Source organism: Heterodontus francisci, chromosome 11 (genome assembly GCF_036365525.1).
Source record: "Heterodontus francisci isolate sHetFra1 chromosome 11, sHetFra1.hap1, whole genome shotgun sequence".
Classification (NCBI taxonomy): Eukaryota; Metazoa; Chordata; class Chondrichthyes; order Heterodontiformes; family Heterodontidae; genus Heterodontus; species Heterodontus francisci.
In genome coordinates, this window is record NC_090381.1 from 103,068,545 (window position 1) to 103,088,547 (window position 20,003).

General features: G+C 45.9%; 1 protein-coding gene across 1 annotated transcript in view; it reads right to left on the minus strand.

Annotated features, from left to right (window-relative positions):
* mindy4b (MINDY family member 4B) overlaps window positions 1–17,803 on the minus strand; it is a 61,984-nt gene extending 44,181 nt beyond the window's left edge. Inside the window, exons 1-3 of the mRNA XM_068041556.1 lie at window positions 17,691–17,803; window positions 11,894–11,921; window positions 4,634–4,813 (exon numbers count right to left, since the gene is read on the minus strand). Coding sequence (XP_067897657.1) covers window positions 4,634–4,813; window positions 11,894–11,921; window positions 17,691–17,803 — 321 coding nt within the window. The remainder of the gene's footprint in view (window positions 1–4,633; window positions 4,814–11,893; window positions 11,922–17,690) is intronic.
* Window positions 17,804–20,003: the final 2,200 nt, after the last annotated feature.

Below are 20,003 nucleotides of genomic sequence, written 5' to 3' on the forward strand. Positions count from 1 at the left end.
TTGTCTTCCAGGCAATGTGGGGACCAGTGGAGCCTCCAATCAGACAAGGCACTGGAAATGCATCTTGAACAGTCCAATGGCCTGCTTTTTGTGCTGAGATGGCAGCGATTGTCACGTCTCTGTGCCTACATTGAGGGGTGGGATACAGGTGTCAGCAGCCATCCCTTCATTGGATAGCCCTCGTCACCTAACAGCCATCCATGCAGTCTCTCCGGTGGTACAAACAGCTGCGGCACCTGAGGTTGCCTAAGGATGAAGGTGTCATGGAAAGATAGCGTGCACAGGCCTGGAGAAAATGCTTGCACACCAGTTGAATATTGAGAGAGTGGAATCCCTTCCTGTTCATGAATACCCCTGTTGGCTCTGCTGGTACCTTGATGGCCACATGGGTGCAGGCGACAGCCCCCTGCACCACAGGGAGTCCAGCGATGGAAGCAAATCCCACTGCCCTCTCTGCCAGTGTGGCCCCATTGGTGGTGAACTCAATGTAATCTGAAGCCCTCTCAAACAGGGTATCCGTCACCTCCCATATACTGTGATGGGCAGCCGACTGCGAGTTGCAGTCACTTTGACAGCTACTGGAAGGGTGTGCTGGCGCGACCAGCAAGGATGGAGGTGGCCCTCCGCTAGGGGACACAATTCTGCCGCCATCTGCCTTGATAGACGCATCCCCTGTGAGACTAATACTCTGTTAGATTCAGGAAGCCTTTGTTCCCTCCCAGCCCCTCATCCAACACCTCTGCTTGCCTCAGCACCACTGGCCTACACTTAATGTGTGAGCGGCTGTTCATCGTTGCTACTCGTCCCCATATCCGAGTAGCTCAGCACCATCTCCACCTTTGTCCTCCCTTGCCTCCAGAATCAAGGCTGCAGCTGCCTCACACACCGCCTCCCCCAACACACCCCCCACTATGCCCCACCCTCCACCAAGTGTTTCAGTGCCTGCAGAGTTACCTCTATGCTACTTTTGCATACTCAATGGCCACTGTGTGCCACTGCCTGAGCTGCTCTCTGAGCCATTCCCCTTTAATGCACTGATGTTAAATGAACGCACCTCTGTGTCTGGCTCCCTGCTGCGCTGCCTCCTTCTACTCAGAGACATGGTCACGACCCCTCGAAATCCCTGTGCCTGAGAACAATAAGTGCCCACAACCCTTTAAGTGGCTGTTAATTGCCTCATTTCAATGCTCAATATGTGAATGTAAGTTCTCAGGAAAGATCACTGACCAGAACCATTGGGCTGGATTTTGCCAGCAGCATTGTGAATCCGACACTGGGACCATTTACAGGTCCTGAACCCGCTCGAGATCGTTGAGCGACATCTGGCAGAATTTTGCGAGAGGCCACTAATTAGTGGCTCGCCTCTGCAGTCGCTGTCTAATTAGTGGGCCCCAATTAAAGGTCGCCCATCAGTCATCAACATGGCTGCAAGCAGACTGTATCATTCCAGAGTGTGCAATAGTAGAGAGCAGCAAGAGGGCAGGCAGTTGAGTGAGGGCAGCTTCACAATTCAGTGATACCTCTCTGGAGATTCTGATCGAGACAGTCTGCAGGAACATTTTATTTCGTTAGAGTGGCCGTCCAGCTAGTCTAAGCAGGGATGGTTGGAGGTTGCAAGAGCGGTCAGAAGCTGCAGTGTGGTGAGCAGGACTTGAGTCCAGTGACGGAAGTGCTTCAATGACCTTCTGAAGTCTGACAAGGTGCATAAGATGCAACACCCAACTGGCTCATCCCAGCTCTGAGCAGAAGAGGCAGAAGGCAGGATTCGCCCGGGAAACTGAGGATATGTGTGCCTACGCCCACTCCTCACCCTAGGGATGGGCTCGCAGCAATGCAGCTTTTGGAGGATGTAGAGTTAAACCCATGGACATTAATTTGCCATGATCATTATATGAGAATGTGCCTCATGATGTTGTGATAGGAAGTATCACAATCTTATTGCTCTTGATCTGTACCTTGTAGAAAAAATGAGCACGCAGTGCCCGCTGGAGGAGTCATTCCGGGGGCCACCTGGCAGCTTTGACCCTGATTGGCAGACTGGCCACAAGACAGACAGTCGCTGAGGGCGAGATGTGTGTCTGGCAAAGAGAGGGTGAAAGTTTCTTGTCCTGGCTATTGTGTATTCATTTCCATTGTGGGATTGTACACAGGTGTCAGCAGCCATCTCTTCCAAGGATATTCCTTGTCAGCCAGGAGCCATCCACGAAGGCTGTCTGGTGCCATGAACAGCTGTGGTACCTGCGACTGCCTGAGGATGAATACATTTTGACACTTGCTAAGAAACCGAGTGCACACCTGAAGGAAACTCTTACGATGGTCGCACACCAGCTGAATGTTGATTGAGTGGAACCTCTTCCTGTTGATGGAAACACTGGGCTCTGTCGCCAGGGCCCTGATGGTCACATGGTGCAGTCAATCATGCTTTGTACCTGAGGTAATCCTGCTATGGAGGCAACATCCACAGCCCTCTGTGCAGGACTAGCTGCATCTATGGTAAAGATAATGAAGCCCCATGTCCTGTCTTAGTGGGCACCCATCACCTTCGTGATGCCTCTGTGGCGGCTGCCTGTGAGATCCCACACAGGTCCGCTGCTAATCCCTGAAGCTAGCCAGATGCTGAAATATTCAAGGCGACTGTCACCTTGACAGCTGCTGGCAATGGGTGTCCACCAACTGCTTGTGGTCTAAAGTCCTCCTCCAGGATGGCACACAGATCAGCCACCACCTGCCTCGACAGGCCCAGATGATGGTGGCATTGCTGCTCAGACATGTTAAGGAAATTGATCCTTTGTCAGTACCACCAATGCTGTGGGTATCACCTTCTTGCCCCTCCTGCCCCTCGACCAGTAGCTCTACACCAGCCTTTCTTTGCTGGGGCCGCTGCTCGTCCTCACTGCTCCAGCCAACCTTTGTGTAGGTGGCACTAGGTCCCGATACCGCCTCCATCACCTCAGCTGCCAACTTTCCCTTGCATGTTGCAGTGACCCAGAGGGACGAGAGGGGGTGTGATGGGTGACCAACCACTCCTAGGAGGAAGGGTAGTGTGTCTCCCTGGCCCACCAAGCAAACCTGTAAACTTCCTGAGTGTTTGGACCATCGCCCCCACAAACAACCTCCCACAATTCTGATGCCCCTCCATGTCCTCCACAGGCTCCCCACAATCTTCACCCCTCCACCTCCAATCCCTCTGGCAACCCCCGCATCGATGTCCCTTCCCCATTCTGATCTCTCCCTTCACCCTCTCCGCTGCCTGGTTGCGGCCTTGTGTTGAAGATGTTAAACCCATCCGAATGGCAGCCTCTCAATTATGATTCCAAAACTGGTAATCAGGTGCTGCTGTTAAATCTGGTTTTCCCGACTACAAAACTGCCCCCCGCCCACTCTTTCCCTGCCTCCCCATTAATATCAGGGTCTCTGATGTGGTATACATGCGAAAGATATGATGTAGGTCACAAGGAGGCCATATTGTCACATCCGGGGGTTACACTCTCACATAAACGAGTACAGGGCAGGGTGGGTCAACTTCTACAGTGGTGAGATGCGGAAACCCCTTACTGGGGCAAATAATGCCACTGAACCCAGAAAGGTGCCTGCGGCAGACTTGAGTTTAGAACAATCATCTATAGAAAATGTGTCACTGCTAAAACACCAGACTTTAAAAATGAAAGAAAGACTTGCATTCATCCAGCGCCTTTCACAGCCACCAGATGTCTCAAAGTGCTTTACAGCCACTGGAGTACTTTTTGATGTAGTGACTGTTGGAATGTAGGAAACACAACAAACTCCCACAAACAGCAATGTGATAATGACGAGATAATCTTTGTTGATTGAGGGATAAATATTGTCCAGGATACTGGAGATATCTCCCCCACTCTTCTTTGAAATAGTGCAATAGAATCTTTTACGTCCACCTGAGCAGGTGGGCCTCAGTTTAACATCTCTGCCAAAGACAACACCTCCAGTATTGCACTAGAATATTTGTCTTCATTTTTCTGTTTAAGTTTTAGAGCAGGACTTGAACATAGAGCCACATGACTAAGAGGCAAGAGTACTTCCAACTGAGCCACAGCTGAAAACACTGGTGCTGTTGTTCCAAGGGCACATAATAGCACTGCAGTGGAGGCAACACTCCACCACCTCAGTCAAGTGACTATTCCTCACATATGAGCCTAGACAGTGAGCTTCACCAAGCTATTTGACTATGGGAGCTGTCCACTTCCAATGTCAAGAACAGGAATCTCAGATTATTTTCCCCCTCCTTGTTCTCTGTGGCTCAGTTCCACATTGGGTTTGTGCACTTACTCACTCCTCCACCAGAGAAGCATGTCCGATTATTTAATTGTTTAGAAACAGTTTTTAAAATTACATTTTCGCCACTTACGCATGCTTTTCTTGGAGGAACACGAGTCGGAATAATTAACCAGTATTTCAGTTTGATGTACTGTACTCTTAAAGGGAAACAGGAATACAATGAACTCTTGTTCCTCTTTTGTCTGGTACCATATATTGTAGGCTGTTCATCACTAAGTGATATTTCATTGAGACAGAGATTATGTTCCATTACTCCTTTGTTAAAATGCTATACGGTTACAGCCACAACTGAAGGAAAATTGCTCAGAATGGATAGGCTTACCACTGCTGTCTCCAGTGTGATGGGCAGACCGCCTAGGTTTGAAGGCACAACAAATGCTTTTGGGACTGAGTAGGGATCACTGAATGTGGAGAAGTGGCTACGAGACTTGCTGCTGCTAGATTGGGGTGCCCCTGCTCCACCTTCACTGTCATCCGCCACCTTGCGACTGTTCTGATACTTCTGTGTAAAAGTAGAATAAAATAGATCTTATGTAGGTATCTTGTCTAAGTCTTAATTGATAATAGGCAGTTTTACAGATCACAATCTAATGTGGGATCTAACGGAGATTAGCAAAAACAAAATCATTGCTGCAGTCTTACTAAAAAGAGTTATACTTACACCCTGGCTCTTTTGAACTTCCTCCTGCAGTATTTCAATGTAATTCTGTGTCGATCCACTTGCTCTTTTCTTGGCTTGCAACACATCATTACACAATTCCATGGGAAAGGGTGAAAGGGAATCGCAGCCCAGGGATGCAAGGCTTCAGCGTGACAAGTGAAACCTAGACAGATGCTTTATTCTTTGACTCTTCCCTCCCATCCTGTACTATGTGTTGGTGTCAACTCTCAAGCTGAAAGCATCTGAGCTGCAGCCAATCAAGGAATCATTCATCACCTCCGCTAGTGAGAAACATTAGGACTGAATTCTTAATGACAGCCCATAGGGAGAAAAGAAAATGCCAGATGTCACCCAAAATACTTTTATTTCACTCAGCTTTCCAAAATCTGCAAGAAATTCATCTATTATTTTATCACTGATACTAAATATTCAAAGAGTTTGTTAAACATGAAATTCGCTTGTGCAATTTAAACAGTCCATCTTGCCATCTTTAACTTTAAAAAAAATGAACTTGTTAATATTAGTTATCAGTGGGGTTTTTTTTGTCCCCTCATAGTTTCTTGCCCTATTCCAACCACCTCATCCTGAGACTTGAGCACATAATCTTTGCTGACAGTCCCAGTGCCGTACTGAGGGAGTGCTGCGCTGTCGGAGGTGTTGTCTTCAGTCTGCCCTCTCAGGTGGACGTAAAAGATCTCATGCACTATTTTGAAGAAGAGCAGGGGAGTTCTTCCTGGTGTCCTGGCCACTATTTACCTCTCAATCAACATCATTAAAAATGGGTTATCTGGTCATCATCGCATTGCTGATTGTGGGAGCTTGCTGTGCGCAAATTGGCTGTTGTGTTCCCTACATTACAACAGTGACTACACTTCAAAAAAGTACTTCATTGGCTGTAAAGCACTTTGGGACATCCTGAGGTCATAAAAGGAGCTTTATAAAAATAATTTTTCTCCTCTTCTTTCCTTCTATCCCATACAGTGCGCATCATACCTGTGATTTATCATATTCCTGGCCTTTGCCAGTGCCTTACTTGAGCCAGGAGCTTGGAGTTGTGAGGGAGATGTCCATAACAATCCACCACCATACTATGGGAAATGTTTGGATTTTATGTGGACTCCTCCCGTCACTAGAATGGCATAATTGGAATCTGGAATCCTGCTTGTGTGGAGATTACAGGTGCAAATCTGTGTGCTAGCCCAGTGTCGGGAGTCTCACATCCCACACCACTGTACTGCCTTTTACAGTTACATTTAGTTTCCTTCTCATCATCTCTGCTACTTGCTGTAGATTTTATTTTCAAATATTTTGGGTTCTGCATTAAAATCCAGCCATTATAGAAAGCTATATAATTAATTTAAAAAAATAAAGTCATTTTCTTTAACTCCCTTTCTAGCTATTTTCCTGCAGGACCTAGCTCCTTCTTTGAGTACGATTGTACAGGTGATAAATGGTTACACTTCATAATCGGAACCTGTAAAGTGATTGTTAGCAGCAGCCAAGTTTGGTTCTGTCCTAATACAGCAGTGTCTGGTATGTACGGATAAGAAGGCAAAATCCCAGCTGATCTTTCTCTCCATAACCACTATGAGGAATTGTCGTACACCACAGCTGGGTTCAGCTAATTCAGCAAACTAGCGCAAGTCCAAGAAATTTGCACTCGCAGCTGTTTTGAATGGGGTGGAGCTATGTTAATAAGCTTTAGAGGGTTTTGGTGGAGGTCTTGGAAAAGCATTGAGATGGTGCCAGGACATAATGGAGTAGCGTGAAAACTGATTACATCACTTACCCCATATTTTCCTCAGTCATTTATGCCGCAAAATGGCTTTGCGACATAGATATGCTATTGCTACAGGGCAAGTTTCCAAGAAATTCCCCACCATTATTTGGTCACTCCTCCCACTGCTGTTGTGGGATCTTGCTGCATGCAAGTTTCCTGCCATGTTTCCCTACATAACAACAACCATTGCACTTCAAGGTGGCCCAAGTTGAACAAGCAATGTGAAGCGTATTTGTGTTTAGGACCCGCATAGCTTTAACTGAATTAAATTCCAGCAATTTCCCGTGCACGTTTGCGAATCCCTAAGCCTTGTCTAAACTTTCTGGGCTGTCAGCTATGGTTCAGTGGGTAGCGCTCTTGCCTTTATATCAGAAAGTGGTGGGTTTAAGTCCCATTCCAGCCACTTGAGCACAAAAGCCCAGGCTGACACTCGAGTGGAGTGTTGGTCTGTCAAAGATGCTGTCTTTAGAATGAGATATTAAACTAAGGCCCCGCCTACTCTCTCAAGTGGGTGTAACAGTTCCCTTAGCAGAATTTTGAATTGTCCTGGCCAATAATTATTCCTCAATGAACATCAGAAAAACAGATTATCTGATCATATCACCACACTGGTTGTGGGAGCTTGCTATACACACACTGCCTGCCACATTTCCTACATTACTACAGTGACTACACTTCAAAAGTACTTCATTGGCTGTAAAATGCTTTGGGATGTCCTATGGTTGTGAAAGGTGCTATATAAATGCAAGTTTTTTTTGCTTAAGTAAGCAGGGTGTGCTTTTAAGCAGAGAGAGTGTGCACGACATATCGAGCAAGCAAAAACTCTCTATGTGTGGATTTCTCATTCGTTTGTTCTGCAGCAAGTAATTTGGAATTTAGGCAATTGTCCAGCTGAGGCCAAAATAGTGTCTTATATAAATTCAACATAACCTCCTTGCTCTTGTACTCTATGCCCCCACTAATAAAGCTTAGGATACTGTATGCTTTATTAACCACTCTCTCAACCTATCCTACCCCCTTCAATGACTTATGCACATAGAGACCCAGGTCCCTCTGCTCCTGCAGCCCCTTTAGAATTGTACTCTTTATATTGGCCGGAATTTTTCACTTGTCGGACGGGAGCGGTGGCCACTGCTGGGACTGCAACCCTGTTTCCAGATGAAGCGGAAGGACAGCTCCCAAGAAAGGTAGGTTTTTGGGGCCTACCCGGGGGTGATCGATGGGGCCTACCCGGGGGTGATCGATCGGGCCCTGGCGAGGCAAGCGGGGTCAATTGGGGGGGGTGGGGTGGGGTGCGTATTGGGCATTGGGGGTGGTTGAGGCATCAAGGGCGGCCCTCTGGTGGGCACAGGGTGCCCGATCAGGAGGGCCCCCCACCCCAGGCTGTCAGAAAGCCGCCTACATTTGTCAGGTGGCTTTCCTCAGGCCTGGGCCACCTGCCTGCCAATGGTAAAATCCCCGTGGTGGCGGGCGGAGGCCCTTAAGTGGTCATTAATTGGCCACTTAAGGGCCTTGATTGGCCTGGGCTGGGCGGGCTGTTTCCCGCTCCTGCCGCCCTGCATAAAATGGCTGTGGACGCGGGAGGGGGTCGGGAAGGGCCCCCTGAGCTGCCCACTCCATTTAACGCACCCTCCCCCACCCCCCCAGCCCCACCACGATCAGCTTGCTCTTTGGGGTGGCACAAAGTTTCGGCCATTGTCTCTCCATGTTCATCCTACCAAAATATATCACTTCACATTTCTCTGCATTGAATTTCATCTGCCACCTGTCCACCCATTGCTTGTCTGTGTCCTTTTGATGTTCAACACTATCCTCCTCACAGATCACAATGCTTCCAAGTTTCATATCATCTGCAAACTTTGAAATTGTGCCTCGTACATCAAGGTCTAGGTCATTAAATATATATCAGGAAAAGCAAGGGTTCCAACTCTAATCCCTGGGGAACTCCACTACAAACCTTCCTCCAGCTCGAGAAAACCTTTTTCATCTAACTCTATCAGCATATGCTAATTACCTCTCAATTTAGAATGAATAGAATCTATGATTTTATGATTCTAGCCCAGTTACTTACAAAGCTTTTGTACAGGGTGCGCACAGTGGCGCAGTGGTTAGCACCGCAGCCTCACAGCTCCAGCGACCCGGGTTCAATTCTGGGTACTGCCTGTGTGGGGTTTGCAAGTTCTCCCTGTGTCTGCGTGGGTTTTCTCCGGGTACTCTGGTTTCCTCCCACAAGCCAAAAGACTTGCAGGTTGGTAGGTAAATTGGCCATTATAAATTGCCCTTAGTATAGGTAGGTGGTAGGGAAATATAGGGACAGATGGGGATGTGGTAGGAATATGGAATTAGTGTAGGATTAGTATAAATGGGTGGTTGATGGTCGGCACAGACTCGGTGGGCCGAAGGGCCTGTTTCAGTGCTGTATCTCTCTCTCTAAACAATACACTTCCCAGGGAGTGATTCCTTGGCTTAGTGATAGTGCATCTGCCTCTGAGATAGAGAAGGTGAAGGGCTTGAACTCTGCTTTGTACAGCAGCAGCAAGTGGAGACTAAAATAAGATCTTTAAATACCGAGGTTCTCGCATCTGGACAGTGTATCCACAGGCTCTGTTTTTTTAAATTCTCTCATGGGATGTGAGCATCGCTGGCAAGGCCAGCATTTGTTGCCCATCCCTAGCTGCCCTTGAGAAGGTGGTGGCGAGCTGACCTTTTGAACCGCTGGAGTCCATCTGGTGTAGGTGCACCCACAGTGCTGCTGCTGAAAATCTCATTCACGTCTTCGTTACCTCGAGTCTTGACTATTCCATCGCACTCCTGGCTGGTCTCATACATTCTACTCTCCGTAAACCTGAGGTCATCCAAAAGTCTGCCTACGTGTCTTAACTCATACCAAGTCCCATTCACATATTTTTCTTCTTCTTAGGCAGTCCCTCGGGAACAAGGATGACTTTCTTCCACTCCAGGGTTGTGGGTCCTTAGGTGACTGAATAGTCCAATTCTGGATCCACATACTCTGCCACAGGTGGGGCAGGTGGGCGAGTGGATGGGATGCTCGAATTTCTGAATGCTCCTTCCGCTGTTTGTGTTTGGTCGCTGCCTGGGCATGTTGACGTTGTTCGAACTGGCTGGCACTGTCGCGGATGCTTCTTCTCCATTTTGGGTGGTCTCGGGCAAGAGATTCCCATGAATCAGTGGCGATGTCACTGTCTTTAAGGACATCCTTGCAGGGAGAGGGCGCAAGGAGCATCAGGGGGAGTTTGGCCTGGTGGGCTAGTGGAAGGGAGGGACATGGCAGAGGAAGCTAATTGGATGGTCTCAAACTTAGTGACAAAGAAGTCAATGGGCTCCTCGAACTTATTGTTGGAGGTGAGGGTGGAGGGAAGGGGATAGGGGTTTAAGAAGTAGAGAAAAGAAGCCGGGGGTGGGGGGGAGGTTGGGTGGGAGTTGGTGGGGGGGGTGGGGGGGTGGTTATCTTTGCATTCCAGGATGATCCTCGAATAGTGAGAGGTTTTAGCAGACGACAACAAGACCTGATAGTGCTTTTTGTGGTCCAGCCAGATCTGGCAGTGGATGGTTAAACCAGTTGTCTGTCATATCCTTTCAAGTCTGCATCCCTTGGATTTAAGGGAGTAGAGATGAGGGCCATACCAGGGGAAGGGCCAGGGTGAGAGAGACGGATCTTTTTAATTGGGGACTAGGGCATCAAAGGTGAAGGTGAGGGTGCAGTTGAGCAAATTAGTAGCTGCAGAAACGTTGTGACGAAGGGAGGACGAAAACCTAGATGGTTGGGATTTTGTAAGTGCAGTTGCAAATGAATTGGGGGATAGTTCTTTCCACAGATGGATACAGAATGAGGTAGGGTTGGGGCGTGGAAGGGGGATGTGGGTGAAGAGTGCTACAAGGAAGTGATCAGAAATGGCCTTGTCTGTTATTGCTACAATGGGACTAACAAGACCACGTAAGATGGCAAGGTCAAGGGGGTGGCTATGAATATGGGTTGCGGAGTTTACATGGAGGGAGAGATTTAGGGAAGACAGGAGGCCAGAGAACTCAGAGGAGAGAGGATATTATGAGTTGAGATGAATTTTGAAATCACCAAGGATAAGAAGTCATTCGGTGCAGAGACTGAGGGAGGAAAGCAGTGAAGATATTGCAAAGAGAAAACTTTTACTGTACTTGGGAGGCCGATAGAGAATAACGATTTTGAATGAGAGGTGAGAGGGGTGGAACAAAGGAGAAAGTGCCAAAGGAGTAGGGGGTCAGGCCAAGGTGTGATCTGGTGATAAGCGTGAGACCGCCACCACCACGGTCTTGGCGGGGCAAGTGGTGGAAGATGTAGCCAGGCGGGGAGGCTTCATCAAAGGGACAGGTGTCATCACCCCTCAGCCAGGTTTACATTGAGGCCGTGATGTCAATGCAATCATCCACAACAAGTTCCTGGATGGCAAGGGCCTTGTTCACAAGTGAATGGATGCAGAGCAACAGACAAGTGTCAGAATGCTCGTTAAAAAAGAATTTGTTTTTTCATCAGAATGAAAATATTCACAATGATAAAGTGACTCATTGCTTTGAGGTGGACGTGAGATGATACTCAATGGTCACCGCATTACAGGAAAGATATGATTGCACTAGAGAGGGCACAGGGGCGATTTATGAGGATGTTGCCAGGACTGGAGAATTTTAGCTATGAGGGAAGATTGGATAGGCTGGGGTTGTTTTCTTTAGAACTGAGGAGGCTGAGGGGAGATTTAATGGAGTGTATAAAAATATGACGGGCCTAGATAGAGTGGATAGAAAGGACCTATTTCCCTTCGCAGAGAGGGCAATAGCCAAGGGCGTAGATTTAAAATAATTGCAGAAAGATTAGAGGGGAGTTTGAGGAGACATTTTGTCACTCAGAGGGTGGTGGGGATCGGGAACTCACTGTCTGAAGGGATGGTAGAAGCAGAAACCCTCAACATATTCAAAACATACGAGGAAATGTACTTGAAGTGCTGTAAGCTATAAGGCTCCGGACCAAGAGCTGGAAATTGGGATTAGGCTGGATGGCTATTTTTCCGCCAGCACAGACACAATGGGCTGAATGGCCTCTTTCTATGATGTAAATTTTCTATGTTTTAATTCAGATTGCTTAAATTACTTACCTTCACAACAGTATCCTTGAACTGTAATCTGCAAATCAAAATCAAAACAAATATTAGAATTTAGAATTAATAGCTGTAATATCACTTCAGTGATATCTCCCACACTATGAATTCTCTATCTCCACTCAATTGGCTGCAGGAAGCAGAGAGCAGAATCAAAGTCATTCTTTAAATGAAGAAAATGTTACAAAAGCAACCATAGAGTAAGCCAACAGACACCAGTCTCACACATGCAGCCTGGCAGCTGGATCAGAACTCTCCTGCTCTTCTTCCAAATAGACTATGGGATCTTTTAAGTCCACCTGAGAGGACAGTCGGGGCCTCGGTTTAACATCTGATCCGACAGACGGCACCTTCGATGGTGCAGCACTCCCTCAGTACTGCACTGGAGCGTCAGCCTAGATTATATGCTCAAAGTTTTGGAGTGGGACTTGAACACACAACCTTCGGAGTAGTGTGGTGGTTATGTAATTGGATTAATAATCCAGAGCATGTGAGTGCAAAGTCCACCACAGCAGTTTAAGAATTTAAGCTCAGTTTTTAAAAAATCTGGAAATATAGAGCAGACACCAGGAAAGCAAAAAATTACCTATCTTAAAAAAACTGAATAGTTCACTAGTGTGCTTTAGTGAGGAAAACATGTTTTGATTCCAGCCTTATGCCAATTGCCCTATGAAGTGGCCCAGTAAGGCATTCAAGGGCAACTGGGAATGGGCAATAAATACCAGTGATGCCAATGATGCCCAAGGATGAATTTTTAAAAATCTGCAGTGAGTTCTAAAGTGCTTGACAACCAATTCATTACACTGACATGCAGGCTGTACGGAAATGTTATACACGTCAAGATGCCACATTGGGGAATTTGAATTCTGTTAATTAAATAAATCTGGAATAAAAAGTGAGTCTCAATAATGGTGACACTGAAACTACTGAATTGTCATAAAAACCCATCTGTTTCACTAACCAGATCATGTGTTGTTTTCGGTGCGGTTGGTGAGGGGTGAATGTTGGTTAAGGGAACTCCTTGCTCTTTTGCAAATTGGGCCGTGGATCTTTTACAGCCACCGATGGCCTTGGTTTAATGTCTCATCTGACAGCCAGCACTCGTAACAATGCTGCATTCCCTCCTGCTGCGCTGAAGTATCAGTCTACTGACTGGAGATTGAAAGCGTAGCCTTCTAAGTCAGAGCAATCGTGCTACAAATCGAAACAAACTAAAAGGCTTCTTTTACCTTGTGATCATTCAGAAATTCTCCACCATCATAATCAGAGTTTTTTTTAATTCATTCCAAGGATGCATGACTTACTGGCAAGGCCAGCATTCATTGCCCATCTCTAATTGCCCTTGCACTGTTCAGCCACCTAATTGAATACAACTGAGTGGCTTGCTCAATCATTTCAGAGGGCAGTTTAGTGTCAATCCCATTGCTGTGAGTCTGGGGTCATATCAGCCAAACCAAGTAAGGATTTCCTTTCTTAAAGAACATTAGTGAACCAGATGGGTTTTTATGACAATTCAGTAGTTTCATGCTCACCATTATTGAGACTCATTTTTTATTCCAGATTTATTTCATTAACAGAATTTAAATTCCCCAGCTGGGATTAGAACTCATACCACTGAATCATTGTCTAGACCTCTGGGTTACTAGGCCAGTAACATAACCACTGTTCTACATACTCACAAGTATATCAGTTCTTATATCAGCCAAGAGACTCCATTGTATTAATGCACTCAGTAGTGGGCCCAACCAACGGTGTTTGCTGCAACATTACAATAAAATGTATTGTAATCACAATATTTTTAGGGCGGCACAGTGGCGCAGTGGTTAGCACCGCAGCCTCACAGCTCCAGTGACCCAGGTTCAATTCTGGGTACTGCCTGTGTGGAGTTTGCAAGTTCTCCCTGTGTCTGCGTGGGTTTCCTCCGGGTGCTCTGGTTTCCTCCCACATGCCAAAGACTTGCAGGTTGATAGGTAAATTGGCCATTATAAAAATTGCCCCTAGTACAGGTAGGTGGTAGGGAAATATAGGGACAGGTGGGGATGGGGTAAGAATATGGAATTAGAGTAGGATTAGTATAAATGGGTGGTTGATGGTCGGCACAGACTCGGTGGGCCGAAGGGCCTGTTTCAGTGCTGTATCTCTAAAAAAAAAAATAATTTAAGTGGGTGCAGGTACGAGGATAAGGAATTTTAAAACATGGCACTACGGTATGAATTTTACGACACTATACTCCCCCCAGATTGGTGGAAAATGAAAGCAAATTGAGCATGGAGCCTTACAGCTGCATCCTTGGTCCTGCAAATACTGATCATCCCTCTCACCTGAGTCCAGCCTACTATGTTGCATGAAACTATGGCGGAAGGCAGGGCCCAATAACCCTCCCGAATTTTCCCTGTTAGGCTATAGGCATGCTGATTCCAGGCACAACCAATACAAGAGTGAAAGGCCCATTGATGCCCCGGATCCTCTCTTCCTGTCCAACTCTTGTGGCTCTTCCTGACTCTATTTAGCAGTTCAATTTAATTTTAAATAATATAAAAAAGTAAGAAACAGGAGCCATTTGACCAGTCATGCCTGCTCTGCCATTCAGTATGATCATGGCTGATCTTCTACCTCAACTCCGCCTTTCTATACTATCCCCTATCCCTTAATTCTCTTAGTATCCAAAATCTATTGATCTCTGTCTTGAATATATGCAACGACTGAGCATCCACAGCTCTGCGGTAGAGAATTCCAAAGATTCACCACCTTTTGAGTGAAGAAATATCTCCTCACCTCACTTCTAAATGGCTGACCCCCTTATTCTGAGACTGTGACCCCTAGTTCTTGATTCTCCACCAGGGAAGCATTTTCTCAGCATCTACCCTGTCAAATCACCTATACGTTTCATTGAGGTCACTTCTCATTCTTCTGAATTCTTGGGAACATAGACCAAGTCTTTCTTTTTACTCATTCATGGGATGTGAGCATTGCTGGCACGGCCAGCATTTATTGCCAATTCCTAATTGCCCTTGAGAAGGTGGTGGTGACCCACCTTCTTGAACCGCTGCAGTCCATGTGGTGCAGCACACCCCCCCATGTGACTGCTGGCCTTGTTTTTCGAGGTGGTAGAGGTCACAGGTTTGGAAGGTGCTGTCGAAGGAGGCTTGGCGAGTTGCTGCAGTGCATCTTGTAGATGATACACACTGCTGCCACAGTGCAGTGCAGTGGAAGGAGTGAATGTTTAAGGTGGTCGATGGGATGTCAATCAAGCGGGCTGTTTTGTCCTGGATGGTGTCGAGCTTCCTGAGTGTTGTTGGAGCTGCACTCATCTAGGCAAATGGAGAGTATGCCACCGCACTGAATTGTGCCTTGCAGATGGTGGACAGGCTTTGGGGAGTCAGGAGGTGAGTTACTTGCAGCAGAATACCCAGTCTGTGACCTGCTCTTGCAGCTACGGTATTTATGTGGCGGGTCCAGTTAAGTTTCTGGTTAATGGTGAGCCCCCCCACCACCACCACCCTGCAGGATGTTCAGAGATGTTGACGGCCTGCTCAATCTCTCCTCATAGGACAATCCACCTATCCCAGGAATCAATCTACTGAACTACATCCATAGGTAATGATGCCAAAACTGTATTCAGCCTGCTGCCCTTCTCATTCTAGGCAGTAGAGGTCGCTGATTTGGGAGCTGCTGCTGAAGAAGCTTTGACAAGTTGCTGCAGTGCATCTTGTATATACTGCATCCACAGTGCAGATGTGGTGGCTATAGCCTTTTCTGGAGCATTCCCTGATCAGGCTTGCTTCCCGGCAGGGAACCTGTTAAAATAAAAAGCACGTCCGCTATGGAGATAAAACTCCATGGCTTTCGGGATTCCCAACCATAAACCCTCCCTTCCCCTCCCCCTGCTCCGAAACCTGGCCCCACTAAATATTAAGGCAAAACTTTCAGCTCCTGAATCTGTGATTACAGGGCAAGTCCCGGGGGAAATTTGAATTGGCTGATTTAATTGGCTGCAACAGACATGTTCGCCCTCGGCCAGGAAACTGTGACAACAAGTTGCATTTCTATAGCGCCTTTAACATTGTAACACGTCTCGGGATTCTTCACAGGACTGGTATTAGACAAAATCTGACATCGAGCCACAGAAGGAGGCATTAGGAAAGCTGACCAAATGTTTGGTCAAAGATATAGGTTTTAAATCGGAGAGAGGTTGTAGAGGCAGAGAGGTTTAGGCAGGAGGTTCCAGGGCTTCAGGTCTAGACATCTGAAGGCATGGCCACCAACGGTAGGGTGAAGGAGGTGGGGGGTGGCATGCAGTCCCTGACTAGGGGAAAGGCAATCATTTCAAACTGGAGCAGTTTCCTACCCTCAATATTAACAGTGGGGGAGAAGGTTCTTTCCCAGGTTAATCATCTATGAATGAAGATGCAGTGAGAAAGAGCTCACTGGATGCTGTATTTGTTGTTTCATAGGGACACGAGGGGAGAGTCGTTAAGACCATAACATGGATAAAGACAAAAAAGATTGCCTAGGGGGCTAAAATTGAGAGAAAGATCAGATGACGAAGACTTTTCTTGTATCTTATCCAGGAGTGAAAGAGCCATGCTGACAAGCCTCCCAGATATGGGAACAGTATTCAAGCTTTGGACAGACAGACTTTATAGAGCATTAAGAGTTATTAAAGGATGGAATTTATCATATTCTATTACTGCTGATGATATACTTCAATTGACTGAGATGGATATCTTTCTCAGAGAGCATTAATAAACTAACTGCAACAATGAAATCTGCATTTCGATAGCATCTCTTAATAAAGTAAACATTGCAAAACATTTTACATAGGTGAGACATACACCAGGCAGCTGTGGAAGGGAGAAGATGACCAGAAAGGTGGCATGAAGACAAATCTTGAGGAGGCTTTTAAAAGTGGGAGAGAACTTGTAAGGTGGAGAAGTTTAGGTAGGGCTGACATGGCTGAAGGGTGTTGGAATGGGGATTGGGGGAGGGGTTGTGATGAGGGCATGCACAGAAAGTCAGATTCGGAGGACAGAAGCATAAAGGGTTGGAAAGTAGGGCTGGAGGAGGTTGCAGAGGTAAGTTGGTCAAGGCAATTGAGGGACTTGTAAATAAGGATGAAGATTTCGAGCTCATTGTGTTGGTGGACAGGAATCTAATGGAAGCTGGTGAGAATGGGCAAACGGTGCTTAACACTGAACAGGATGTAAGCAATGAACTTTTGGGCAAATTGAAATTTATGAAGGGTAGAGCTTTGGTAACCAGAGGCAAGGGATTTGGTGAAGATCAAATTTGGAACAAGCAGAAGTGTGGGTAAAAGATTCCCTGGCGGGAGCAGCGGTGGTTGGGTAAACAGAGGCAGGTAAGTGGTCTTGGTAATGCATAGGATTGGGGTTCAGAGGGGCACCAATGTCATACATTCTTGGTTCATCTTGAGTGGACAACCATGGAGGAAGAAGGAGTTAGGGGTAAGGGTATGGAGACTTTGGGCAGCAGCCAAATAAAATGTCTTTGGTCTTCCCAATGTTTAATTGGAGGACGTTTTTGCTCATCTATGACTGAGTGTTCTGACAACACAGAAGTGGTTGCAGAGCTGAAGGTGTTGGCAGAGAGTTAGAGTTGAGTGGTAATCTCATACATAGGGAAATTGACCCCCATATCGATGGGTGATGTTCTTGAGTGACAGAAGATGAACAAAAAAAAAAGACAAGGGTCCTGTGGATACTTCAGCAATGAAAATGCTTTCCAGAAATTGGAGATAAACAGTTGTGAAAGAGAAAAGAAAAGGTTGCTTTACCCTTGTTGACTGAAGATATCTCTCCATTTGCCAAGATCACTGATCTTGTTGGTGATCGCATCTAAATCTCGCTCACTGAAGTGATGGTCATGATTGCCCGGTTCCTTGTCCATCTGCGAATTACACATATCGAGTCAGCACTGCTCTCAATCAGGAAGGTTCTGGTTCTTGCAGCTCCCAGGACTTGTCCTGATGTCAGTCAGCCTGGCCGTTTATTTAACACCGTGGCACTATCACTGATCGGCTGAACCGCAAACCTTAGACTGACATCAAGATAGCCCTTGGATCCCGGTCACTCTATCATATTACTCTAAATAATTCACTACATGTCAGAACATTGCTCCTCTCCCCTGCCATCACAAAATGAATAGTGAAGAGAAAGCCAGAGATTTTTCATTCACAAAGGTCTCATGCAGATAAATAATTTATCACATTCTAGTAATGAGTCATGCAAAAGAACATTACATTTACATGCTCATTGTGTTTCCATGGTAAGATATCCAATTGGAGAGTTTTTGGAAAATTCTGCAGCATATCAGGAATGGAAAGAACAATGAAGAGAGAGTATTGGGGGTAGAAGTAGGGAAGGTCAGCAGAATGAGAAATGAACAGAAAATTGTTTGCAAAAACAATTGTATTGAAAGTATTGGGTTAGGGAAAAGAATAAATCAGGAGAAAAATTTCCTCTGTGGCATATTTCTGGCAAAATTGAAAGCACCTTTATTTAGAAAGTGTTCACCAATCTGCAAGACACCGAGGACATTGAGCTACTATGTTGATGATAGCAAGCAGAGGAAATCTCCCCTCCTTGCTCTCAACTTGGTTTTATTGACTCAGCAGCTGGTGAAAAAAAGGAGGAAAACTGTTTTTCAGCAATGGAAAAACTGTCTCCTGTTGACACATCACTCCAGATCCCTTGCTCTTAACAATTATTCCTTTGGCTTTTTAAACAATAAATCCTATTCCTATTTTTTAAAAGTTGATAGTGAGAAAAGTAAAGATGAGAAGCTGAGTTAACCCATGCACCTCATAATGAGCAGTGATCTGGGAATATGTTCTTGATGTTTTTTTCGTGAGGGCACTTTGGATGATAAGGATACTCCATACTAAAGTAGTTTTTCTTGTTTGTGCACCCAATGGTTCTCTCTCGCAGGCTACATTTTAACACGACCAATTTTCAACTAATACAAACTTTAATAATGAGATTTTCAAACAATACAATGTTCTCCCTAGGCTGTCCTTTGAATAAGAAAGAACTTTCATTTATATCGCACTCTTCACAACCCAAAGCACTTTAGAGCCAATTTTCTACTTTTGAAGTAAAGTCACTGTTGAAATGTAGGAAATGTGGAAGTAAGTTTGTGCACAGCGAGGTCCCACAAGCAGCAATGTGATAATGACGAGATAACCTGTTTTTCGTGATGTTGGTTGAGGGATAAATATTGGCCAGGACAACAGGAAGAACTGTCCTGCTCTTCTTCACAATAGTATCATGAGATCTTTTACATCCAACTGAGAGGGTTGGCGGGGCCTTGGTTTAACATCTCATCTGAAAGACAGTGCCTCCAACAGTGCAGCACTCCCTCAGTAATGCACTGAGAGTGTCAACCTAGATTATGTGCTCAAGTCTCTGGAGTGGGATTTGAACCCTCAACCTTCTGACTCAGAGGCTAGAATGGCTGACACCTAATATAATAGAACGTAATAGTGGTGGGATTGAACAATGTGAAGTCTGACTTTTGAAACTGTACAAATGTGGGGGGTAATTTTCACCATCACCCATTGAGCTAGCAGATTGTCTCGCCCACCCATTAAAGGACCTACTCAATCTCCATCTCATTGATTTTGATAACTTTCCTCTGAAAAGAGGGCTCAATGTGAAGCTCAATGACCAGGATAGCAAAGCCATGGCACCAAAAAGGGGGGTGAAACACTAACGGGGAACTAATAGTGGATGCAATTAGTGCTGTAAGTAGAACAATGTAGCAGGTACCTAATACAAATGCACTTTTGCGGATCACAGCGACACCATTTCTTACAGCGGATAACCGCAACTGCCAAATTCCATTGCCCAAACCACCTGATACTATTTACTTGGTTCTTCAAATATCATCTACTGCCATCTGACACTGGATCCTGTTCTATTGTATTCAATTGATAATTAAATACTCAGCATTAAGTTCAAGTCAAAAGACACATTTTTTTAAGCAGCAAGTTGTTGTGATTGGAATGCGTTGCCAAAGAAGTTGGTAGAAGCGGATTCAGTAGTAACATTTAAGAAAAAATTGGATAAATACTTGAGGGGGAATAATA